The 26,790-nt window shown below is 46.7% G+C and overlaps 1 protein-coding gene and 1 non-coding gene across 5 annotated transcripts in view; both read left to right on the top strand.

Moving 5' to 3' along the window:
- Positions 1–26,790, top strand: part of SLC7A8 (solute carrier family 7 member 8) — a 58,543-nt gene that overhangs the window by 5,248 nt on the left and 26,505 nt on the right. For 2 of the 4 annotated variants that reach the window (XM_003808091.6, XM_034937291.3), the window contains exons 2-3: positions 12,044–12,248; positions 13,151–13,302. In XM_003808091.6, coding sequence (XP_003808139.1) covers positions 12,044–12,248; positions 13,151–13,302 — 357 coding nt within the window. Of the gene's footprint in view, positions 1–12,043; positions 12,249–13,150; positions 13,303–23,178; positions 23,406–24,113; positions 24,301–26,790 lie in introns of those variants that run through there. The other 2 variants (XM_034937293.3, XM_063596463.1) reach the window with 2 other exon arrangements.
- On the top strand, positions 22,160–22,265 carry LOC112437020 (U6 spliceosomal RNA). The gene has a single exon (XR_003025696.1). It is a non-coding gene; the product is annotated as a U6 spliceosomal RNA (small nuclear RNA).

Raw genomic sequence — 26,790 nt, 5'->3', positions numbered from 1 at the left:
TATTTCTGAATCTTTAGTGTTTAACAGAATGCCTGCTAAGGAATACTTACTCAAATGATTGTTGAATTTAACCGACTCTAGGACAAAAATATGAATAGGAAACATTTATCTGCAGGGCTGCTGGGAACCTGGCTTGAAAATCTTTAAACTAAGAGTAGTTTTATCAACCTGGACAATTAGGTTGGCCCATTTTAATCTTTTAACATCACCCTTGTCCTAACCTAACCAGGCTTTTGTTCTCCATGTACTTGGCTAAGGAAACCTGTTGGCAGCATATTAATTTAGATTTCCCCATGAACGTGGAGTTCCCCCCAAAGTCGAAAGAGGGTGCAGAGGACAGCAAAGTTCATTTATTAATGATACCAGAGCTACTGTTAATAGCTGTGTTTATTAAACACTTAGTATATGCCAGGTACTCATCCAATTACCTAACATACCTGAACTTATTTGTCATTCACAGTAACTCATTTGGTAGACACTTTATTACCTCTTCCTCCAGATAGGAAATAAAGGCTCAAAGGGGTAAGCAACTTTGCTGAAGGTCACACAACTAAAAAATATTGGAGCTAGGATTCAAACCCAGAGCTTGTCTGAATCCTGAATCAAGCTTGTAAGCATTATTCTTCACTATTTCTATTTTTATCTCCTAAAGGAGTATTTTCTTTTAGAATCTGGACAGAGGTCCTTATTCATTTTTATAGATGAATGAATACTTATTGTATAGCAATTAATTTTGTGTTCCCAGTGAGGAAGATTCCCAGTATAGCGGGGGAGCTGGGCTGTCAGCTGGGAGTGGAAGAAAGTAATGTTCCCGGTGCATTTGCAGGAAGACTTGGGTGAGCCTGAGGGGCATCTGGCCAGCACAGACCATGCTCGCATTCATTCCTGCACATGCACACCTTTCCTTTATGGACCAGTGTTCTTCCCAGCCATGTTAGAGGTACCCACAGAATTCCTGGCCATTTAGGTACTTTATACCAGTCACGTATCTAGGTATGTAACCAGAATCTATGTCTTGAAGGCATTAAAAGGAAAACCTTAAACAAATTAAATGTAACAGTGTTTAATTGAGCAAAGAACAATTTGTGAATCAGGCAGCCTCTTGAACCAGAACTGATTCAGAGTTTCTGGGGCAGCCTCATGGTCGAAGAAGATTTATGGGCAGAAAAAGGCAAGTGACATACAGGAAATAGAAGTAAGGTACAGAAACAGCTTGATTAGTTACAGCTCTACATTTTCCTTATTTGAACAAGGGTTGGACAGTTGGCTGCCTTTGATTGGCTGAAACTCAGTGAATGGTACAAAAGTAGGTTACAGTCTATTTACACATCCAGTTAGGTTACGTTTCACTACATATGGAGAAATCTTTAAGTGGAATTTAAAATATGTAAGGAGGCAGCTTTCAGCTAAACTTAACAAAGGTGAAAAAGCTGGCCAGAGAGCTGTAATAATAAAATTAAAAAGTATATAATGTCAGACCATTTTGTTTTCAGCACAATTTATGTTTTGGGGGGGGATCTTGGTATATTTGCTACAGAACAATACTGGATGCTGATCTAGCTACTAGACCACTATCTCCCAACTAACATGATTTTTTAAAATAGTATTTATTGAGCTCTTACTAAATCCCAATTCTTTTTTTTTTTTTTTTTTTTTTTGAGATAGAGTCTTGCTCTGTCACCCAGGCTGGAGTGGAGTGGTGCGATCTCGGCTCACTGCAACCTCTCCCTCCCAGATTCAAGTGATTCTTCTGCCTCAGCCTCCTGAGTAGCAGGGATTACAGGCGCGAGCTACCACGCTCAGCTAATTTTTGTATCTTTAGTGAAGACAGGGTTTCACCATGTTGGCCAGGCTAGTCTCGAACTCCTGACCTCAAGTGATCTGCCCACCTCGGCCTCCCAAAGTGCTGGGATTATAGGTGTGAGCCACCGCGCCCAGCCTAAATGCCAATTCCTGAGCTATAAGCTCTTTACATATATTATTTTATTCAATCTTCACAACAATCTTAAGACAGTACTTATTATAATTACCTGTACGTTAAAAATGGGGAAATTGAGTCACAGAGCTGGTAGCTAATTTTCCTAGGGTCACACCACTGATAACTGAGATGACTCCATAGCCAGAACACTTAGCCATTTCTCATTTCTAATTGGTAACCAAGACAGGAGGAGGCTGATATATATTGCATGGTGGGGCAGTTGGCCATGGAGGAAGACAACCCTGAGACTGGAGTCCAGAAAGACCACGGATGTCTGATGCTGAAAAAATTGGGGGAAAAAATTTTAAGGGTTTCTGTCAACAGAGAGGTGTGGCTATGGGTATAACTGTACTGAAATGGCTCTGGACTGACTTGGAAAAATTTCAAGTATAAAAGATCTCACACCCATGTGGTCTATACCACTTTAGAAGATTTTGCATTTTAGTCTCTAATATGATGTATTAGCTTCTAATCCCAAAAATGTCTACTGGATGTTGACCAGAGGGAGGGAGTGTGAAAACTGCTTCTTGAGTTTGTACTTCAATTGAAAAATACAAATACACTCACACAAAACATAGAGGGATTACGATTTGGTTCATTCAGGATGAAAATGTGATTAAAACCCTCATTGTTCTCAAATAAAATTCTGGGACAGAAGCCAGCTAGGAGGTATTTCAAAACAAACACATCTTGGTGAGTAGGGAAAGGCTATATGCCCAGCAATGTAATAATAATAAGTAGCTACCATTTACTGAGCATACATTGCTAGGTGATGGTGGAGCCTAGATTCCCACCAAGGTCACTAAAATCTGAAGCAACTGGGCTTAACTAAAATGCTCCTCAGTCTGGAGTGCAAGGTGGCCGGGACCAGGGATCCTGTTGGACACTTCCTGACTCCAGGAACCAGAGAGCTCAAGGAGTAATTTGGTTGAATCTGCTACTGTCAGGGCGATAATACATTCCCTCAAAGAGCAGAGTTACACAGAATGACTGACTAGCAGGAGATGCTTAGAGTGGAGGAAAGAAAGTAGGAACCCGGCAGGTAAGAAACTATGTCCAAGAGACACACCAGACAGCCATTTTAAACAGTCACAGTTAAAAACACCCTGTACCGGCCGGGTGTGGTGGCTCACGCCTGTAATCCCAGCACTTTGGGACGCCAAGGTGGGTGGATCACTTGAGGTCAGGAGCTCGGGACCAGCCTGGCCAACATGGTGAAACCCCATCTCTACTGAAAATACAAAAATTAGCCAGATGTGGTGGCAGGTTCCTGTAGTCCCAGCTCCTTCGAAGGCTGAGGCACGAGAATCGCTTGAACCCAGGAGATGGAGGTTGCAGTGAGCCCAGCTGCACTACTGCTTCCTCCCGGACTCTGTCTCAAAACAACAACAAACAAACAAACAAACACAAAACACCACTGTACCCAAACCAAATAACCTTCTCAAGAGCGGCCAGCACCATATATGCACTTTTCTGAGTTAAATCAGCTTATTGAAGTGGGGTAGAGGTGTGAGGCATCTTGGCTGGGGCTTCTCAAGTTGCCAGGCTATTGAGGTTTTCTGTCGTTTTGATGGGTAATCCAGCAGCACAGCTGCCTTCAAAGAAATGCCTCAGGAATGTCTGTTGTTGTTTTGTTGTTATTGTAGGAGAGGGAGATGGATCTAGAAAAGCAGGCACATGCAAATGATCCCAGGAGTATATCCCAAACTACAGAAAACAAGAGCCATTCAGGAACCCAGGGGGCTAGAAACTGTTTCTTTCCAATGTTTAACTCCCTGCTGAGCATACAGAGCATGGAGGACCATGCCTTCTTTCCCCTTCCAGAACACGTCTACAGAGCAGGCCCCCAGATCCCTTCTCCCTGGAGATCTGGAAATGGCAAACTGCAGGCTCCTCTCTGCTGCAGGAGTGGGAGCAGCTGGACATAGGATTCAGAATTATTCCACATTTTAACAAACACTCACCGAGCACATTATATTCTAGGCCTTGTCCTGAGCACTGGTGAATTTTATTTCTAGGAGGCAAAATAATCCCTCAAGTCTATTTTAAGCTGTTTTATTTATAGAATGAGTGAAGTTTGAGCTGAAAAGCTCTATTGATCACATCTCATCCCTCATCTTTGTCACAGTCACATGTCTTCCCATTGGTTTGCTCCCTGCTTTAAATATCCTCAGCATTAGCAGTGACATCACTTCTGGGGAGAAGGTTTCACAATGTCTGAAGGTGGACCAGGCAACCTCACACTGAACTGCACATTGCAAAAGCAGATTGCTCAGAAAGAGTACCACTGCTGCAGAATTATTACTTTTCTCATCTGTCTCCATGTTTTAAAGGTGCTTGTTTGTACATTTAGGAAATGCACAAATACTTCAGTGCTTTTTAAGAGTACAGTTCTGCAGAGAGTGTTTAGTAAGCAGCTGATAAAGACAGGTCAGGTTGACTTAAGGTGGTATGTGGACCCTGATACTGAAAGCAGAAAGTTTAGTGTGAATTTTTCCATGATTTGCATCGGCATGCCATAGACTGGGAGGAACCACTGATTAGAAAAAGATGGGCTTTAGAGATAGTCTTAAATTTGCAAACTGCTTCCCTATTTACAATCTTTGTAATCTTGAGCAAGCTAATTATCAGTTTACTTAGCTGTGCAATGGAAGTTTCTTGTGGAGTATTTAAACAAAGCTGGCCAGGTGGGGTGGCACATACTTGTAATTCCAGCACTTTGGGAGGCTGAGGTGGGAGGATCACTTGGATCCAGGAGTTCAAGACCAGCCTGGGCAACACAGTGGGACCCTGCCTCTACAAAATATTTAAAAGTTAGTCGGGTGGGGTGGCACACGCCTGTGGTCCCAGCACTAGGGAGGCTGAGGTGGGAGGATTGCTTGAGCTTGGGAGGCAGAGGTTGCAGTGAGCTGTGATCGTGCACTCCAGCCTGGGTGACAGAGTGAGACCTTGTCTCAAAAAAGAAAGTAAAAATTTAAAAAATAAAACAAAGCCCTTGCACTCCTTTAACTCGAGGAGAGAAAGAAATGAATATTTATTGGAAGATACCATAGTGCATCAGAATGTTGTAGAATGGGGGGAACCATTGATGATTAGTGGTTCCCACCCCCAACTCACAAACTCAATAATTTTGGTTCTGAAATTTCAGTTGGACTGATCCAGTAAGAAGACTGACCATTTCAGGCCAAGTCTGATCTGCTTAGCAACCAGCTGGTTGCTTTTCCTTTTCTCTTTGCTGAGCTGAGTCTACTCACTCATCAGCATCAGTCTGACACTTCCCTCTTCCAGGAAGACTTTTCTGAACAGCCCATGCCAGTGATTTTTTTTCCACCCATTAAAATCTTGTCATATATTGCAATAGCCCTCATGCAGCTTCTGCTCTGCGTGGTGGTATCAGTTCTGTGTCTGTGCACATGTGTCTTCCCTTTCCACACAGTTCCTTGAAACCAGGCACTGAGTCTCACTTTCACATCCTATAACCTAGTACATGGTGAGTATTGAATAATAGCAGTCAGTCAAAAACAAATCATTATTCAAGATTGCCTCACAACGATGTGAATATACTTAACACTGCTAAACTACAGACTTAAAAATGGTTAAGATGGTAAATTTTGTTACGTGTCTTTACCACAATGAAAATTTTGTTCTATTTAAAAATGAGTTATTCCCATGAATACTACATTTTTGGGCTTAGCTTTAAAAAAAAAATCATCCAGGCTCAAATTTGAAAGGGATTAGAGCTTAACCAAAAGTAACAGTGCTGAGGTTGAGAAGCCCTGTTCTACCTTCAAACTTCAATGAAGCCCAGATACTTTGTTGTGGGAAGCTATCCTGTCTATTGTAGGATGTTTAGCAGCGTTACTGGCCTCTGCACACGAGGTGCTGGTAGCTCTCCCACCCTCATTGTGACAACCAAAAGTGTCTCCAGATACGGCCAGCTGTCTTCTTGAGGTGGTAGACAAGTTGTTCTCAGTTGAAAACCACCAAGGAAGACAAAGCCTCTCACTGTGGATGCCTGGCTCCCCAGTTGGGCCGGGAATGCTGGAGGCAAGATGTGGGTCCTTCATGGGCTTATTTGAGGGTGCAACACTCAGCCCCCCACCACCCCCAGGCTACGATGCCTGTCTTTCAGTAGCTGGTAGTTGGCTCCATCCGTTTCATTAAAAGTCCATGTGTGAACAAGTGCTTCCCAATTACCTTCCAAAACAAGCATGTACAGAGTGGGCGCTCAATAAATACCTTTTGAGATGCAATTACCTGCTGCCCGCCCACCTGCGGCATCTACAAATTACACCTAGACCAGCAGACAAATGACTCAGAGAATGTTTCACAGTCCTGGCTGTACAGTGCTGTTATGGAGCCAAGCCTCCAAAGCAAGTCCATTGAATTCTTCTAGGGCTGGTCTCTGTCCCTACTGCTACAAATCCTAGCCATTCCTTACATTTGTTAGCATTTCACAAATCATAAAGTGCCTCACATGTAGCCTCTCCCTTGATTCCCCACAACAACCCTGTTGAGGTAGGCAGGGCAGGAACAATTACTCCCATTCTGCAGATGAAGAGACTGATTTTCAGAAAAATTCAGGTCACACAGCAAAGCAGGGACAAAGTTTCTCCTCCAGCTCTAAGTCTAGTGCCCTTTTCATGCTTTCAATAAGAAATCCAGAAGAGCAGTGTTCTGCAGTGCCTTCCACATCTCAATCTGCAGAAGATGTTGACTCCTCAGGGCATGTGTCAGAGTCTTGACCTGCTACCACCCCTGAGGAGCTGTTTGTACAGTCCCGATGGGAAAGTGTAAACAGGGTGAGAGGCATGGTGAGCTTCCAGGCCTGGCGTGAAGATCAAAGCCTGGGCCCCACATGCCAGACCTGCTTTCACGCTGTTCCCTTAGTCCTGAAAAGCTCTGAGATCCTCTCAGCCACTTTGTGGAAGAAACACAAAGCAGGTTCACCTAGCTTTCTCTGGACATCATGGAAATGGCCAAAACCTCGAAGCCCCAGGAGGAGGCTGTGGCTAGATTTCAAGGCTAGCATGAGTAAGGAAGGCCAAAGCCTTTTGGATCTGAGGGTCTGTTGGGCGTCAGAAGTCTGTAATTCTATGCCTTAGGAAATTCTTTGATGGCTGTAACATTCTCGTGTGGACAAGCCTAGATGTGAGTAATGCTTTAATGGGTATTGGTCTACAGATGGGGGAGTTAGTGATTATTCACGGCAAATGTGGGTTTTCTCAATTCCGGCAATTTTTCTAGTGAAGACTTGCCCATTGAGACAACATGGCTCCTTTTTAATGAAATGATTTGCTTGGTTTTTCTTTGACAGAACAAGCCAAACTGGGTTTCATTGTCCAGGCATCCTAGAATTCATTCTTCACTAAAGAAGATCTGCGTGATAAGATGATTACTTTATTAGTTGGGAAGGATAGAAGCAGGACTAAAACTCTAACCTTGAGTACCTCAGCAATACCAGACGGATGTGCGTCTCATTCTAAGTGGCTTTACAGACAATGAGTCTAAGCTAAAACATTGGAGGAAAAAACCCACAGTAATCAACTTTCTTCCTATATCTCATCAAGGAATGTGTGTTGGCCGGGCGGGATGGCTCGTGCCTGTAATCTCAGCACTTTAGGAAGCCAAGGCAGGAGGATCACTTGAGGCCAGGCATTCGAGACCAGCCTGGGCAACATAGTGAGACCCCCTCCCCCCATCGAAAAACATAAAAATTAGCTGGGTATAGTGGCACACACCCATAGTCCTAGCTACTTGGGAGGCTGAAACAGGAGGATCACTTGAGCCCAGGGGTTTGAGGCTGCAGTGAGCTATGATCACACCACTGCACTCCAGCTTGGGTGAAAGAGTGGTGAGACCCACAGCCAAGCGTGTAATCCCAGCACTTTGGGAGGCCGAGGCAGGCGGATTGCCCGAGGTCAGGAGTTCGAGACCAGCCTGGCCAACATGGTGAAACCCCATCTTTACTAATAATACAAAAATTAGCCTGGCATGGTGGCACACGCCTGTAATCCCAGCTACTCGGGAGGCTGAGGCAGGAGAATCGCTTGAACCCATGAGGCGGAGGTTGCAGTGAGCTGAGATCGCACCACTGCACTTCAGCCTGGGTGACAGAGTGAGACTGTCTCAAAACAAAAAAAAAGAAAGAACGAAAGAAACAGAGACAGGAAGGAAGGAAGGAAGATAGGTAGGTTCATAGTCAAAGTAGAAAAGCCTTTTCCCAGTTCGTCTTTTTCAAAGCCACTCCAGGAAAGTCTCACTTAGACAGTGTTCAAGTTGAAAAGCCCAACTGGAAAAGCATCTGTTGTGCAGTTTCCAGAGGGGAGGCAGCATGGAATCATGGAGGAAAGTCTGGACCAGGAGTCCAAGGACTTAGCTTCTCATCCAGGCCTTGCTACTTATGCAGTGCATGACTTTGATAAAGTCCCTTCACCTCTCTGAGCCTCAGTTTTTGCAATGGTAAAATAGGAATGATATGACCTGCCCTGTGCACCTAAGAAAGTACTTAGGAGATCAAGTAAGGTAATGGATATCAATGTTTTATAAATCCCCACTGAAGGTGGTACTGCAATAGAAGGAAGGAATCAGATCTGTGTTCCAACTCTTCAATAAGTGCCTCCTGTGAACCATTCCCATTGCCTATGAAGTACAGCATAGAAGACTGACCCCAGTGTATTAGGAAGACCTTTTATTATCAGGGAAAAGCTGGAGGCTGTGACAGAAGATTTAGCTTCCAGTCCAGCTACAACAAACTCACCTATGATTTAGATAAATAACTGCCTTTCTAGGTCTCAGTTTCTTCATCCATAAAATAGGGATAATAATACCGTCATTTTTCCCACTTGAAAAATAGGAATAATAATTGTCCTACTTTCTTCCCCTATAAATTGGAGATGGTAGGCCAGGCGCAGTGGCTCACACCTGTAATCCTAGCACTTTGGGAGGTCGAGGCGGGTGGATCACCTGAGGTCAGGAGTTCGAGACCAGCCTGGCCAACATGGTGAAACCCCATCTCTACTAAAAATACAAAAATCAGCCAGGTGTGGTGGCATACACCTGTAATCCCAGCTACTGGGGAGGTTGAGGCATGAGAATCACTTGAACCTGGGAGGCAGAGGTTGCAGTGAGCCAAGATCGTGCCACTGCCCTCCAGCCTGGGCGACAGGCTGTTCCCTAGCACTTAGTTTATACTAGTGTAGCTCAATATTTTTTTAGCTTTTATCTTTGTAATTTTATTTATTTATTTATTTATTTGAGACAGGGTCTTGCTCTGTCACTAGAGTGCAGTGGTGCACTCACAGCTCACTGCAGTCTCGCCCTCCCAGCTCAAGCAGTCCTCACACCTCAGCCTCTCTAGTATCTGGGACTATAGGCGCATGCCACCATGTCTGGCTAATTAAAACACAAAAAATTTTTTTGTTAGAGATAGGATCTCCCTATATCGCCCAGGCTGGTCTCGAACTCCTGGACTGAAGTGATCCTTCTGCCTCAGCCTCCCAAAGTGCTGGGATTACAGGCATGAGCCACCAATGCCTGGCCTATCTTTGTAATTTTAATTTGGTCAAAAATAAGGTTTTGGGGGCAGAAACCCAATTTTTATGAAGTGAGGACTCTTATTCCAATGCCAATCTACTGTGACCCTCGCAATCACTCTGGCAGCTCTCTGCCAGAGTTCTTAAAGGTTGGGGCCTCCAAGAAACGAAGGCAAGAAGTGGGCAGTTAGTGTTGCACGTCCCATCTTCCAGTGGCTCCTGTGGCCTAGAACAAGGGAACATACTCGAAATGTCAGAGTGAAAACAGAAGAGAAGCACTTACTGATCCCTGCTGCAGTGTTTGTTTTCTACGAACCCTTAGTGGAACACTGACACTCTTCATTCCTGAGAAGATGGGATCTATTAAATAACACTCATCCTCATTTTCCCTCTTGCAACAGCCATTCTTGGCTCTAAGAAGCACCTAGCTATACACTCCTCCCTTTTCAGTACCTTAAAGACCAAAGTCAAACCTTGTTTTTCTGCTGCTATTGATTGTTTTTCTAACTCCTTGAGCTGGTTTTATAACCCTAGCTTTATTGCTGTAGTCTTGGCTGGCTTTGAAATTCCCTATGGATCGCTCTTTTGATAACTTCCTGCTAGGCAAGGAATTTACTATCATCTTTCAGCACTATTAGCAAACCTGTCTCTAGATCTCTCATTTCCCAGCACTTGATATTGTCCAGAGAACAGCAGTTTGGCAGGGGAAGAATCACTGGAAGGGGGAACGTGTCCTAAGTCCTGGAATACTACAAGCAGGTTTTTTAGTCCCTGCTAACCCAGTACCTCTGAATAGAGCATATGGGGACTGTCTGAGAGAGGAGGGCTGAAAGATGTCCTGTTGTCCTATCATAGAACTTTACATAAACTTACAAGAAGAGGAAAAGTCTGTAAAGGATTGGTGGCGCTCAGAATCTCCTTTTTCTATCTTCTCTTTGCCTGATAATTATTATCACTAATTTGATGATGAGGAATTATTTCTCTTAGTTTCATTTCTGTAAGCAGCCCTGTTCTGTTGGGAAAGACTGTTAGCACCAAAATTAGGAAGACATATTTGAGACAAATATGTGCTTCCTTTTCCTCTGCATCTAACTTCAGCCTGTGCCCTCTGATCCTATATTTCAGTCTCAGGGCTAGATTGAGGTTGAGTTATGGTTGAGATCTGACCATCAGTTTTTAAAAGCTGAGCATAGCACCTTACAATCTCCATCTCACTGGTTCCAGACCAGTGAGAGATCATGCAGGCTGGAGATGTCCTTAGAACACAGTCAAATCCAGCTGACCTCAGGATACTCTAGCTCTGCCTTTCCACCTGGATCCGTTTGGTCTCTGCTCCTTTCCTCAGGCATTTAGCGGTGCAGCTGGGCAGAGCATGAAGCAGCACTTTCAAAGCACCCACTCAATGGACGCTGATGACCTCTTTTACCACAAGAAGTGGACAGAGGAACATTTGGGAGGAAGCATGTCAGGAACGGCCTCCACACTCTTACTCCTCGTCTGCGTAACACACAACCCAGCAGCCAGCCATTCAGTACCGGCTGCGGGCCTCACCTCTCAGGAGAAAACCAGCCCCTGCACACAAGCAGAAGTGGATTAGTGGAAAGAGTGCCGGATTAAGTATCAGGAGACTGACTTCTAGATCCAATTTTACCCATCAGTAGCTGTGGAATTTGGAGAAAGCCACTTAACCCCTCTATGTCTTAATCTCTTAGTTTGTAAAATAGAGAGGGAAGTACCTGCCCCTCTCCTCTCCCTGAATTCCATCAGGTTGTTTTGAGGGTCACATGAAACATTGGTGGGTAATGACCTTTGAAAGAATGCAGTACTGAGGCTTTGTATGTATTGCATTCCTACACACCACTTCTAAACCACTAGGACTATTTTTATAGAGTTATTTTATGTTCTTCACCAAGGGTGGGGCCGTCATGTCTAGGGTAGAAGCCAGCCTCCAGGAGTGTCTTCCACACTCGTAAGTCTTGAAAACCCCCAGTCTTGGGGTATGACCACAATCTGTCCAAAAAAATATTGCCCTTTGGCTCATTTTTGAAGCCTTCCAGTGGCAGGTGGTCTCTGAAAACAGCCCACTTTTCCAGCCCTGCCATTTTCAGAGAGTCTTGAAGCCCTTGTCACTTTGGGTGGACCACGTGTCGCTCAGCTGGAGGGTCCTGAGATTCAATACTTCACCATCACTTACTGCGATGTGGACCTAGGCAACTCACTTGGTATCTCTGAGACTCAGTTTCCTCCTCTGTAAAATGTGAGAAATATCTGATTCCATAGTGTCATCCTGAGGATTAAATGAGATGTGGAAAGTACCTGACCAGGTTCCTGGTCAATAAGTGTCAGTTCTCTGCTCCTCTTTCCCCTACTTCAGGGAGAATCATTGCTAGGCACACCTGCCTGCAGATCATTTACATATATCCAAGGCATTTCAGAATCAGATCAGAAATGAGACCACCCTCCAAATGCCAATCCTGCCAACCATCCTGTCTCTACTGTCTCCCCTCCTTACCCTTGGTGCCTCATGCAGGGAACATCATCGGCTCTGGAATCTTTGTCTCGCCAAAGGGAGTGCTGGAGAATGCCGGTTCTGTGGGCCTTGCTCTCATCGTCTGGATTGTGACGGGCTTCATCACAGTTGTGGGAGCCCTCTGCTATGCTGAACTCGGGGTCACCATCCCCAAATCTGGAGGTGACTACTCCTATGTCAAGGACATCTTCGGAGGACTGGCTGGGTAAGAGGATCTGTGGAGACCTGAATGGTCTAGGGGAAAAGCAGGAAGACATTCAGAAGGAGGTCAGATTGGAAAAAGCCAAGGCCAGGGGTTTCCAGTCTCCAGTGTGCCACGGGGTGCTAGCGAATGGAATGTCTCTTCTGCTTTCCTGCCATGGTTGCTAGTGTAGCCTTGTGTCCCCTTGAGGCTCCCGATAATGATGGAGGACCAGGTTTGTAGTTTTGTCCTCTATGTTGATCTTAGTGGGAAGGAGTCTATGAGTGAGAGCAAACAGAACTGTATAACAACACTGACCATAGATTCCCAGAGAAAGCACATCACAAAAACAACGCCCTTCTATCTTGACAAATGGGAGTGGCCAGCTAAGGTAGAGTGTACCCTCTTCTCACACTACCAAGGATGATGGCCTCCGTCTAGAGCTGGGCCCTAATCTTAAATTTCCTCAATTTCTGCATCCCTGCCATTGGTAAACCCTCACCAATGGGCCAAAGGGTGTGGAAGGCGCTTCCCCTGCAAACCTCCACTTGATACCTCTCCTGATTATTGCTTACGTAACCACACCCTTAGTATGTCCTGTCTATCAACATTCTGGGGTTGCAAATTTTGTTTTTCCACCATTGGATGCTGGTGGCCACAGTGATGGAGAAGAGATCATGAAAGGAGAGGAGAGAAAGAAAGAATGCCAAGACTTGGGTTAGTGCTTGTGGAAATTTAGCTCTTCATCATTAAACCATTTTATTGTCACTGCAGAGGGCTGGGTGTCTCATTTGTGGGTGGGGGCAGAGGCTGGGCTCTTCAGCATCCTTGAAAATAAAAAAGAGATGCATGACTTGCCCGGGCTCTCCCCTGATGGCTCTGCATCCCTGCCATGCCTGTCGGCGGATGTCCCTTTCCTCCTTCAGGTTCCTGAGGCTGTGGATTGCTGTGCTGGTGATCTACCCCACCAACCAGGCTGTCATCGCCCTCACCTTCTCCAACTACGTGCTGCAGCCGCTCTTCCCCACCTGCTTCCCCCCAGAGTCTGGCCTTCGGCTCCTGGCTGCCATCTGCTTATGTAAGTGTCATCTGGGTCTTGGTAGCAAGACAGCCTCTTTTATTATATTTATTATTATTATTTTTAGAAACAGAGTCTTCACTCTGTCACTCAGGCTGGAGCACAGCCGCATGATCATAGCTCACTGCAGCCTTGAACTCCTGGGCTCAAGTGATCCTCCTGCCTCGGCCTCCCAAAGTGTTGTGGTTACAGGTGTGAGCCACTGCACCCAGTCTGAGGGACAGCCTCTTTTATCCTCCCTGGAGGTCTACATGTCTCTGACTCTCCTAACTTCTCTCCATTTTTTTTTTTGAGGCAGGGTCTCACTCTGTCACCCAGGCTGGAGTGCAGTGGCGTGATCTCCACTCACTGCAACCTCCATCTCCCAGATTCAAGTGATTCTCCCACCTCAGACTCCCGAGTTGCTGGGATTGCAGGCGTGAGCCACCATGCCCGGCTAATTTTTGTATTTTTTGTAGAGATGGGGTTTCACCCTGTTGGCCAGGCTGGTTTTGAACTCCTGACCTCAAGTGATCCGCCCGCCTTGGCCTCCCAAAGTGCTGGGATTATAGGCCTGACCCACCTCACCCTGCCTCCTTTTCTTTTCCCCATTACTTTTCTTTCAATTTCCTACAAGTTTGTTTTTTATGAATGGATTCTGCATACAATTGTCTGGTGTTAAAAAAAAAAAAAAAAGAAAGAAACTTAAGTAGCTCCTTGGAGGCACTATGATTTTCACTGGCAGGGTTCTTGACATTACGCAAAGCACTTTCACCTATATTATCTGATTTGGGCCTAATGACAAGTCCATGAGGTAAGCTGGGCCAGTGTTAACATTTTCCCAGAACAGATAAGGAAACAGAGAGCCAGGCAAATGACTTGCCCAGGGAGGCAGGCCACGTGGAGTGCAAGGGCTCCTGATTTCTTGTCTGTCCAGTGCACTGCACTGTGCTGGCTACTCCCAGCTGCTCCTAGGAAGATTACTCTGGCTTCTTGGCAGTAGGTCCACATCTACCTCAACTTGTCAAGTCACACTCTTTTAACTCTCTTGGAGAAGGGTTTGTCCATGATCCCTGCCCTTGATGAGTTTTCTAACTAGGAGAAAAGCCATATAGACAGATACTGTGGTTAGGATTCAATTGCAGTAAAAATTCAGAGAAGGGAGCTAGGCATGGTGGTGTACACCTATAGTTCCAGCTACCTGGGAGGCTGAGGTAGGAGGGTCGATTGACCCTGGGAGTTCTGGGCCACAGTGAGCTATGATCACACCTATGAATAGCCACTGCACTCCAGCCTGGGCAACATAGTGAGATCCTGTCTCTAAAAAAAAAAAAGAAATTAAAAACAACAATAACAATAAAATTCAGAGAAGGGGAAAAGATCTCTGTGGGCTGGAATAGGTTAGAGAGGCTTCCTAGAGAAGTTCTGCAGAGCCGTATTTCTAGGAAGTCTCAAAGCTTTATCTCTGATATTAGTCATCTCAATGGATTGGGGTATTTTACATCTTTAATCAAAAACTAATTTCTAAAGTAAATACTTAGATATGTTTCAGGGGCTCCACCTCTAGGGTTCACTGGGTCCCTGCCTTCCCATAGCTTCTAACACACATACACTTAGCTGAGGGCAGTGATCATCCTGGCCATATGCTTTCCCAGGTCCTGACACTTTTCCTTCTGTCCTGTTACGGGATGGGGGAGGAAGAGATCACTCACCCACCTCAGTAGCCTCTTACAGGGCAGGCAGCTGGGACCCAAGAGGCGGTCTCCTTGGCAAGTGAGCCCTCTTTGGCAGTGCTGGTCAACCCTGGGACAGACCTCCACCACCCAGGCCATTTGCAATATGGGGCCAAGACATTTGTTTGGGGGTGTATTCCTTGTGTCTGATCAGGCCTGCTCACAGATCTGGAGGCAGAGGAATGCAGGCTCCAAAACCAGGCTGCCTGCGCCTGCATCTCCAGTCCACCATTTCTAACTGCAGTGTTGAGTGCTGGGCAAAATCACTCGCCCACCCTACTGTGAGATGGAGAGTGTAATCCTAGCTGCCTCAAGAGGTCATGGTCACAAGGACTGCAAGAGAGAAGGAAGGGGACACCCTCAGCACAGTGTTAGACACCCAGCACCCCAGTCATATCAGTCACTGGGGGTGGGCAAGATGCTGGGGCCACTTTATCCTTGCATCCTAGCTGGATCCAGAGTTGAGATGGGGAGCGGGGAAGAGCGAGGGCGTGGGAATGCAGGAAGAGTGCTGTTTCTGCCATCAGATCAGCTAATGGGAGGGTGGGAAGCAAGGCCGCAGAAGTGCTGGCAACTGCTGTTTTGGTGTTTCTTTGCACACAGACAGCTTCCTTTTTCCTGCTGATGCTGCTAAAGTGTCTCAGACAAGAGGCCACCCTTACCCTTCTACTAGAAATCAAGAACCCCCGAGGCTGTTCAGTTTGCACCCTAGGAGAGGAGCCAGGCCACAGGTTGAAGAAGTTCCCAGGCAGCCAGACCCCATGGCTTTCTTTGCATTCCCCAAATCTGCCATGGGTTTGACCTCTTGCACAAAGACCCTCCAAAGTAGTGTAGCCTTTTTGGCGTCCCCTCGGACCAGAAAGGTCCAAACTCTCCTAGGAGATAAGAACGCCACCTGCCTGTAGGCCTGCTCCAGAATGACATGTTGCACAGTCCTCTCCACAGCCTTCCCCTCACCTAGACACTGCTAGCACCAAGCCAAGGAGAAATTTAGAAACTGGCTGATGACAAAAATGACAAGACCCCCCTCCTCTATTCCTGTAGTCAAAGATTCAATAAAGCTTATCTAAGTTTGGCCTCTGCCTTCTCAGCAGAACTGCAAGGAAATTATCTCCAACTTAACAGTAGCCAATCTTGTCCTCTAAAGACAGGAATTTTCAATGTCCTTGAAATATGGGTTCAAATATTTGTCTACCTTCATAAGCAGAAAAATCTTAAATCCTTCTTATTCCCAAGCGTATTCTTCCTTATTTCCTTTAGGGGAAATGGAAACCAGCTCCACACCTGTCCCGCTGCAGTGTCCCTTTCCTCCTAGCTGTGAAGGCCATGTGGAGCTGCCATCCCTCTGCCCGGCAGGGTGCACACGTACATGCATTAGCTATAACAAACTTCCTCTCTCCCTTTCCTTATGCCTGACACTCCCAGCTGCTTTGAGTCTGTGTACAGAGGTTCTGTTTTCCAGTTTGTTTTATACTTTTTTTTTTTAATCCACTTCTATAGGCCCCTCAAATCCTCTCTTTTTTTTTTGAATTTTATGGCAGGCCATACCAGATAAGCATCCAATCCTCTCATACGGTATTCAGTAAAACAAGAACCAAGCTGTCAGGAAGGCTTGGTAGATGCTTTTTTTTTTTTTTTTTTTGAGATGGAGTCTCACTCTGTCACCCAGGCTGGAGTGTAGTGGCGCCATCTTGGCTCACTGCAACCTCCGCCTCCCGGGTTCAAGCGATTCTCCTGCCTCAGCCTCCCAGGTTGCTGGGATTACAGGCATGAGCCACCATGCCCAGCTAATTTTGTATTTTTAGTAGAGATGGGGTTTCCCCAAATTGGTCAGACTGGTCTCGAACTCCTGACCTCAAGTGATCCACCCGCCTCAGCCTCCCAAAGTGAGGCCACTGCGCCCGACTGGTAGATGCTATATTTCATTAAATGCTGGCACTTTTTATTCCAGCACCCCTCCCACCCACCCACCTACCCCCACCATCATCCAGCCCTCCTCATCCTCTTAGCAGGTGCCCGGCAAGCCAGCTACATAAAATAAGCCCAGCCTGTGTCTCTTTTGAGAGACGCAGTAGAGAGTTCGGGTGTGGCATAAACATATGCACATGGGGAACTCTGCTTCCTGCTGTCCTGTGGCGACATGCTGATGACTGTGAAGCGAGAGGTTTTGAGGAAAGGCCACCCTCTGTGGAGAGGTCATTGGTGTATAATGGAGGGCACTGGAGGACAGGGCACAGGGCCCAGCAGGGAGAGCCTGTGTGGTAAAGCCCGTGGCGAGGGTTTGCTGGGGGAGGGAGGAGATGAGGCCAAGTCTGGTTCCATGGTGGGGCTGTTTTGGAGGAGAACTGATGAGAAATGAAGTTGGGAGGAGCCAGGTGGTGGGGGTGGAGAGGTGGAAAGAACCTGCTGAAACTGGCTTGCCTGCCTGATCCTGAGCGGGTTGGGGAGAGGAGAGGGAGAGGGAAGGAACTGCAGACTTGGATCACACTTATGCAACTGCAGCTGCCGCTTCGAGTTATTCTATTATTTAGGTCAAAGCTGATTACTCACTGCTGAGTCAGCAGAATATCCCTAGCCACCCAGCAGTAAAAAAGAAAAGAAAAAAAGAGAGAGAGAGAGAGAAAGTATTTTACATTTTAATTAAATAAAAAGCCTTTCTCTCTTCTCCAGAACAAGTATATTAGTGGGAGTGGAGGGAGTTAGGAGGGGACTGGGAAGTGTTAGAACTTGGTTTTGATACCTTTTGTGATTTGCTTGTGTGTTTTTCTCCTTTTGTATTATTTCATGAGTAAATGACTATATTCCCCATATAAAAGATCCAAGTAAGATATAGAGCCAGCAGCGATAGCCGCCCTTATCATCAGCCCCTGGCCAGTAGCTGCAGTCCTAGTGGATAGTTCTAAATAAAGTGCATCTATTACTGTACAACTCTGGCTGCATGGACCTATGTATCGACAGGTTATTCCTACAGCGTGCCCTTTTTTTTTTTTTTTTTTTTTTAAGACGGAGTCTCCCTCCGTCACCCAGGCTGGAGTGCAGTGGCGCGATCTCGGCTCACTGCAAGCTCTGCCTCCCGGGTTCACGCCATTCTCCTGCCTCAGCCTCCCGAGTAGCTGGGACTATAGGCACCCGCCACCACGTCCGGCTAATTTTTTGTGTTTTTAGTACAGACAGCGTTTCACCTTGTTAGCCAGAATGGTCTCAATCTCCTGACCTCGTGATCCACCCGCCTTGGCCTCTCAAAGTGCTGGGATTACAGGTGTGAGCCACCCCCACCCGGCCTACAGCTTGCCGTTTTATCCTGTAGCCACATCTTTTGGCTGTTACCTGGGTCTCTAGTTGTAAACAAAGCGTCCACAATGATCCAGAGGAAGCACTGGGTCCAGGGGACACCCTTTCCCAGGCTTCCATCTGTGCATCTGTGCAACTCTGCATTTTCCTTTGAGATCTGTTTGCCCCCCATTCTCTTGGAGACTGGATCACCTTTCATTCAGTCAGCTCCTGGCCTCCTTCCTCTCATTTGGGGTTGGAGTCATGTCCAGCACCTGAAGTGGAATCAATTCTTTTTATTCAAGTTCCCCACTTCTCCCTGAATGTCTTCACCTAAAGAAGTTCCTTCTCCTTCCTCACCCTCAGGAGAAAGAAATATCCTGTATGCATCTCTCAAGGAAAAAATGCTTCTAATCTTGTTTTCTATCTTTCTACTGAGATTCCTAAGAGGCTAGCTTTTTCCAGGGCTTCAGATAGCTCTTCTTCCTTGAGCTATTTGGAAAGGAAAGGACTTCATGTGTTGCTTCAAACTCCTGAGTTGCTTTGCAATTCCTCTGCAGAAAGCCTCCAACTGCCTGGTGCAGAATGCTGTCACAGAGAAACTCGTGAGTTGTTTTGCAAGTCTCTTGCAAATTTAATCAATCCCTTGACCTCAGAGCATTCAATAATCTTTCCTATCATCTAAATCCCTTAACCTCAGTTTATTTTCCCTTGAGCCTTCACATTCTCTACCCCCAAACTGCTCCTCCCCAGACACTAAACATTTTCCTTCAGATACCTGGGCAGCACTGCCTTCTTGCCCTTCCCTAGTCCCCAGAGAGTTCTTCGGGTATCCGATCAGCCTTGTTTATATGAATTCAGACAAATACAGACTGGCCTACATTTGATTCCCATATATCCAAGACTCCATTTTTCTCTGTACGCCTTCTAACTAGCCAGCATTTAAAATCTAAATGTATTGAAAATCTCTTGATTTTTACTCAATGGACAGTTTGACTAACATCTCATTTTTCATTTTTATGATGCATTAAGATGAAAATTATTCTGTAAGCAGATTTTTTTTTGGAAAAGAGAAAGAAACTAAAAAAATCCATCAGCTAATTACCATACTGAACTCCTACACTAAGAGGAGATAAGGTATGATTTATAGAGTCTTAGAAAAGATTAGTCTAGTGAAGAGAATCATATGCAAAAACACGTCATTACAATACAATGTGATGGGGAAAAAATGTGGGCAACACAGAGAAAGGGGCTTCAAAGTTGGGAAGACAGTGCTTGGAAAGGCTCCCAGCTTGAGCTAAATGTTGAAAGGTAAGTAGATTTTATCCAAGGAACAGGGAATCACTGAAAGATTTTGAGCAGAGGAGTCACATGATTAGGTTCACATTTGGGAAAGAAAAGACTGAAACTTGAAGCAGAGAGACAAGCAGGCTAGGCATTTGTCCAGGCCAGAGAGATGGTAGCCTGAACTAAGAATGAAGTAACAAGGATGGAGAGGTGACAAAAACAAGAAAGATTTAGGAGTAGAATCAGCTGGACATATTGATTAATTGACTACTAAGGGAAGGAATCAAGTTTGTCCCCAAATCAAAATGAAATACGTTTCAACTTAAATGTTCCCAGCATTGATGACAAGCAGTTAGAATGTGTTCTATGTCAGCCGGGCGTGGTGGCTTACGCCTGTAATCCCAGCACTTTGGGAGGCTGAGGCGGGTGGATCACGAGGTCAGGAGTTCGAGACCAGCCTGGCCAATATGGTGAAACCCCGTCGCTACTAAAAATACAAAAATTAGCTGGGTGTGGTGGCGGGGGCCTGTAGTCCCAGCTGCTCAGGAGGCTGAGGTAGGAGAATCACTTGAACCCAGGAGGCGGAGGTTGCAGTGAGCCGAGATTGCGCCACTGCACTCCAGCCTGGGCGACAGAGCAAGACTCCATGTCTGCCTTCCATGTCCTCCCTAGAGCCCCGAGGGGTGCTGAGCAGGTCTCTGGTTAGAATCTTCCCCAGGGTGGTGTTCCCAGGATCCTGCTCAAAATTTTGCCTGCTCTAGAGCAGTATAACTTAGAAAGGGATTGGGACTCTTGGGAAATGTTATATAAATGCAACACTTTAGTCACTCAACAAACATTTATCAAGTGCCCATGATGGGCTAGTTACTGTTCTTGGCACGGGGGAGACAACAATAAACTGAAAGACTCTCATTCTCATGTGAAGCAGCAGCAGCAGATTTAGCCTTCTTTCTTAACACGTATTATACTACACCCACCTGTGTGTCCTCTATTGATGCCGCAGGTAATACACAATCAGTCATACGTTATTAAATATTTGAGTGTCTGTTCTGCTCCAGGCACTGTGGCAGGCATGGGGATACTTAGTTTTTGTACCAAGGAACTCACAGTCCAGTGGATGTTCCTGACAAGTATACAGGGAATTTCAGTTCAAACTGGAGTTCCAGTTCCCCAGGAGGACAGCATCCAGGCAGCTCCTGCAAGAAAAGTGAGGATGGGACTGGGGTTGAAGAAGCTCTTGGAGAAAGTGACATGTAAATTGAGACTGAAAGACCCGTTGGACATAGTCAGGCAATATTCAGCATGGAGGGAGGGTGGAGTAGAATGGGGTGGGGAGAATGTTCTAGCAGAAGGAATTAACATGTGTCAAGGTCTGAGGACAGGAAAAATCACAGCTGTTTGTGGGAACTAAACGTTGTTCAGTATAGCCACACCATAGACTAGGAGGCAAGAAATATATAATAGAAGCAAGGACCCCATCATGAAAAGCCTCATGGGCCATAAAGAGATTGGGCTTTCCCTTAGGAGGAATGAGGTTTGAAGGGTTTCAGACAGAAGACCGACATGATCGTATTTGTATTTTAGGAGAGTCATGCTGCAAAGCTAAAGGATGGATTGGTGAGGGGAATAAGATCAGAGGCAAGAAAAGATTCAGTTGTAAGGATTCAGATTGCAGATGACTATCATGTGCATCTTGGGGCAGTGGGAGTAGAGAAAAGTAGATGCCTTTGGCATTTAGGAGGTAGAATTGGTAGGCCTTGGTGATTAAGGTTGAAGGAGTCAAGGACTGCATGGTCTTGTTGGGGATACAGGTGAAGTAAATCAAGGACAACACTGGGTCGTATTGTCTGTATGTATTGTTGTATCGTCTGAATTGGTGTGGTTCAGACTGGTCAAGTTGACCCCTCTGTCCTTGTCACCCTTTCTACTCACTCTTCAACACTTAAGACTTGCTGGGACTTGAGAAAGCATCCCCTGTGCTTTTGGACTCTATGTCTACAATGGCAGAGTAAGTAAGTTACCTGAGAAGTCAGTCTTCTTCGTTTCAATGTGCTTCAACTGCTGGCCCAGATCACCTCCTCTTTCCTGATTCCCATAGTGTCTCTTCTGCTCTTCAGCTTCTACTCTCAGACAGAAGTTCTGCTGTTCAGAGAGTGTGCGTGCCCACACCCTGGAAATGGAGGAATGAGGGGCTTGTTCTGGGAATATGTCTACTTCTGATTGGGAGAATAGTGAATGAGATTGAGGTTTCCTGAAACAGGAAACTGTTTTGGAGTTCAGCTTCCACCAGGTGTGGTAGAGATTTGCCTACTTTCTTGTACCAGCCTAGAAACTTAAATTCTCTGGCCTTTTGTTGCTGACTGTCAAGGATCACTTTGTTTTTCTCAGAGGAGCCAGGGCTCATGGTTTAAATAAAGTCACCCATTAATCGTGTCTGGTAAACTTTTAAGGGTTAATGTGACACACCAAATTTATATCACATACCTAAGAACATAAAATCAGAAGGCTTATGGGAGTGAGGCCCAGTGGTACTTGGAGCTTTGGGGGAAAGAAAAAAGGGCATCTCTGTTATAAGAGTTCAGCAAGTTGTGCTCACTTTAGCGGCACATATACTAAAATTGGAGCAGTACAGAGAAGATTAGCATGGCCCCATGTACAGATGACATGCAAATTCACGAAGTGTTCCATATTAAAAAGAGAAAAATGTCCGGGCGCAGTGGCTCGTTCCTGTAATCCCAGCACTTTGGGAGGCCGAGGAGGGCGGATCACCTGAGGTCGGGAGTTCAAGACCAGCCTGGCCAATGTGGAGAAACCCTGTCTCTACTAAAAATACAAAATTAGCCGGGCGTGGTGGCACATGCCTGTAATCACAGCTACTCAGGAGGCTGAGGCAGGAGAATCGCTTGAACCCGGGAGGCAGAGCTTGCGGTGAGCCGAGATTGTGCCATTGCACTCCAGCCTGGGCAACAAGAGCGAAACTCCGTCTCAAAAAAAAAAAAGAAATGAAAAAAGAGTTCAGCAAGTTTAAGTACAAGCTACCCTTGGAATTGGGTTATAACTGAACCGTTTTGGGGGAATTTTGCAGCCTGGGTCCAGGTTTATAGAATTGGGTGAACACCAACAGAGCCTACAAGCCTTCTGGTCCAAGAACCAACTAAACCTCACAGGATCCACACCCTGTCTTCCAAGACTGAAATATGATGGAGGGTCAGGCTAGCCCTCCTGGGCTCAGTGCAGACTCAACAGAACCCATTCTCATCCACCTTGCTCCATGTCTGGGGGGACATCAGCCCTGAGAATTGGGGTGTGAAACAGCAATTTTTCAGGCCCAGGCTGAAAAAGTAATGAGTAGGATTAAAATAGGGTTCCCCAGGGTGGCATGGCAGGCCACCCTGGATTTCTTGGTGTCTTCAGTTTTTCGCTTCTCCCCGATCCAGGCCAGCTGAGGAGCCATGTTTAGCTCATGCTGAAGAGAGAACTACTCAGCTCTTGGAAAATGCTGAGCTGGGTATTCCTGCCTCTTGGCTGAGCTAAATACTGGGTGGTGATTCAGCAGAAACCCCAGCTCCAGCAGCTGGCGCAGGAGCTAACAGGATAAGAAGGAAGGGGAAGAGAGAGCCAGGAAGGGAGGAGGGGAGGGGATGGGGCAGTATGGGCAGGAGCTTAGCTGGAAGTGTTTGGTAAAAGCTGTGTGCCTCCAGGAGCACTCACAGCCCTCACAGCTTCTCTGCACCCTCCTCCTCTGCTGGTGTGTCCTTGGAAGAGAGAGGCCCTTCCGGAAGGCTCAGAGCACCTCCTCTCCTTTGGAGGGGGTTCCGAGATTTCTAAAACGTTGTAAGTGCTTCGAGATGAAAAGGGCTGGAGAAGGGGAAATGTTACTATCGTGCGATAGGCAAGATCTGTTTCAAAACCACACTCCCCACTGTGCACTTTATAGAAGCTGGGATCAAAGCGCAGTTTATGAGGAAGGGCTGCTTTGATATTTTTTTGTCTGTTGTGTGGCTTTTTGTGGGTTTTTTTTTTTTTAACGTTTTTGTCTTTCACCAGTCAAGTTATATGTATAACTTCATCAGACAAGTTATGTTACATGTACAATAATCCAGGTGCGGAAGGACTTTATAATGTGGCCCCTCACCCGCTATAAAAAATGTCTTGAGGTGGGGGTGGGCGGGGAATAGAGAAGGATTCTAGGAGGGTTCTGTGAAGCTGGATCCGTGTCTGCCCACTCCCCCACACCTCCAGGCCTCTCTGGGTCTTTGACGAGGAAAGACTGTTCCGTGTGGCCTGCGTGGGCAGAACTGGAACCTTATCAGAGCCTTGGGTTGTGTGCGTTAGAGGTCAAACAGGCCTCCGTGTTTTCTTTGCCTATCAGCGCCTTTTGGCAGCCGGCACTGCTTACCTCCTAGATCTGGAAACGCCTGCGGTTGGACAGGCCAAGCCGAAGCGGCTTTTCCACAATTAGAAACACGTGCTCAGTTCCTTCCACAAGCGGGGGAGGCGGCCAAGGAGCTCGGTGCAGCCAATCACAGAGCCGAGCGTAGCCACACCCACGCCCCCACAGGCCCGGCTTCCCTGCCCAGCGGCTCCAACCTCCAGCCTGGGCACCCAGACCCAGAGGGCTGCTGGGAGGGACATGCCTCACCCCTTTTGCTCCAGCTGGAGGGGAGGGAGTCTGTGGGAGCTGGCCAGAGCGTGGCAGAAGGCAGAGAAGTGCACGCCCCAGCAAAAGGTGAGGCTGAGAAGCCAACCCTTCTGGCAGGCCATGACCCAGGTGAAATTTATGGCGTTTCAGAGGGCTGGGGAGCTCCATCCAGAAAGGTGCCTGTTTTGCAGGTTTGGAGAGGAACAGGGCGTTCTGATTTCTACAAAGTGGCGTCACTGCTTCCTTTTTCAGCAGCCCTCTGCTTAGTACATTCCATCTTGCTGTTTTCAGTCCTGGCCTCTCTCTGTTCTGCTCCTCTCAAGCCCTTTTTCTCTCCCACTCATCTGCATTGTCCTCCCCTTGCTCTCTCCCGCCCTGTGGTTTCTTGTGCTCTTTCCCTCTCTTCTTCACCATCTGTCTTTATGGACTTTGGCAAGTCTGGACATTTTTCCCCCTTTCTACTGCCTGTTTTCACTTATCTGAACAGACGAGGAGGAGTGGCCTGGTTCTGGAAATGTTAAAGGAAAACCAAGCCTTTCCAAGCCAGTCCAGTCCACTCCTGAGAAAGGTGCAAGCCAGCGAGACCGAGAAATCCAAATGGAGTTCCGGGAGTTTGGAGGGAACATGTGACTGTGACATTGATTAAGGGGGCTGGTGGGAGGGGACCCAAGGTGGAGATCCCTGTGGGAAATGACTTTCTAAAGCCCTGGGAGCAATGGATGCACCTTTCTTGGTTTCTGAGGCATAACTGTCAAAGTCTTCCCCTTTTGCCATATTGGCACCTTCCTTCCTGCTGCCCAGAAAGCAGTCCAGGCTGGGGCTAACCAGTGTCTTGGTGACAGACCCAGAGTCCCAAGTGGCACTGGCAGTAGTGACCATGGGTACCACTGACCCAAGCAGGAGGAGAGATGATGTGGGAGCAGCCAAGGGAAAGCAGAGTGATGTGTGTATAATGAAGGAAGGCGGGGCAGAGGCAGAACAAGCAACTGGGAATTGGGCTGTCCCAGTCTGGTCTTTGCTGCGAATTAGCTGGGGTCTAAATTCACTCACATATAAAATGAGGTTCTGGGGCCACCATGGTGGCTCACAACTGTAATCCTAGCACTTTGGGAAGCCGAGTCAGGCAGATCGCTTGAGCCCAGGACTGGGAAGCTGCAGTGAGCTATGATCATGCCACTGCACTTCAGCCTGGGCGACAGAATGAGACTCCCATCTGTAAAAGAAAAATAAAATGAGGTTCTGGGTCTCTAAGGTCATTCCTGCCTTCTGATCACCCATGAGGCTGGACACAAGCCTTGGGTGGTAGGGCGCAGGCTTCAAATATTTACCTCTAGGGCCAAGAGTTGACTATAAGGAGAGTCCCAACTGGTTCATTCTTCTTAGCACTGTCCTTACAACAACCAATCCAGCCCCGTATCCAGGTGGCCCTATCCCAACCTTTACCCTGTCAGACCAGAATAGTGTGGCTCATCGAGTGGCAGCTGGCTTAGTAGAAGAAATGAGATTGGTTCAGGGATCCATGTGGGAATGTTCATTGGCTCCCTGAGGAAGGCACAAAATGACCCCCTGCTGGCCCAGCTCAATGAGAAGCCAAAGTCCTGTATCCAAAGCAAGGGAGCACCTGAAAACAGTCATCACCGGGTGGGGCGGCTCACGCCTGTAATCACAGCACTTTGGGAGACCAAGGCAGGTGGCTCACTTGAGCCCAGGAGTTCTAGAGACCAGCCTGGGCAACCTGGCGTAACCCGTCTCTACAAAAAATACAAAAATTAGCTGGACCTGGTGGCACACACCTCAGCTACTCAGGAGGCTGAGGTGGGAGGATCACCTGAGTCTGGGGAGCTTGAGACTGCAGTGAGCCATCATCATGCCACTGCACTCCAGCCTGGATGACAGAGTAAGACCCTGTCTCAAAAAAAAGAAAACATTGGTGGCTCATGCCTGTAATCCCAGCACTTTGAGAGGCCAAAGTGGGCAGATTGCTAGAGCTCAGGAGTTCAAGACCAGCCTGGGCAACATGGCGAAACCCCATCTCTACCAAAAATACAAAAAATTAGCTGGGCGTGGTGGCACATGCATGTGGTCCCAGCTACTCAGGAGGCTGAGGTGGGAGGACTGCTTGAGCCCAGGAGGCAGAGATTGTAGTTTGCCAACATCAGGCCACTGCATTCCAGCCTGGGTGACAGAATGAGACCGCTCTCAAAAAAAAGAAAACAGTTATCAAGTAGTCTCTCTCTGGGAATAACATGTACTCTTAGTGAGCTTTTTTTTTCTTTGCTTTTGTTTTGTTTTGTTTTTGTTTTGTTTTGTTTGAGGTGGAATCTCTGTCACCCAGGCTGGAGTGCAGTGGCACAATCTTGGCTCACTGCAACGTCTGCCTCCCAGGTTCAAGTGATTCTCAGCCTCCCGAGTAGCTGGCATTACAGGCATGCTAATTTTTGTGTTTTTAATAGAGACAGGGTTTTGCTATATTGGCCAGGCTGGTCTTAAACTCCTGAACTCAAGTGATCTATCCGCCTCAGCTTCCCAAAGTGCTGGGATTACAGGTATGAGCCACTGTGCCCAGCAAGCTTTTTG

The sequence above is a fragment of the Pan paniscus genome, chromosome 15, assembly GCF_029289425.2.
Source record: "Pan paniscus chromosome 15, NHGRI_mPanPan1-v2.0_pri, whole genome shotgun sequence".
NCBI lineage: Eukaryota > Metazoa > Chordata > Mammalia > Primates > Hominidae > Pan > Pan paniscus.
Note: the sequence above shows the minus strand (reverse complement) of the source record. Positions and strands in the feature narration are given on the sequence as shown.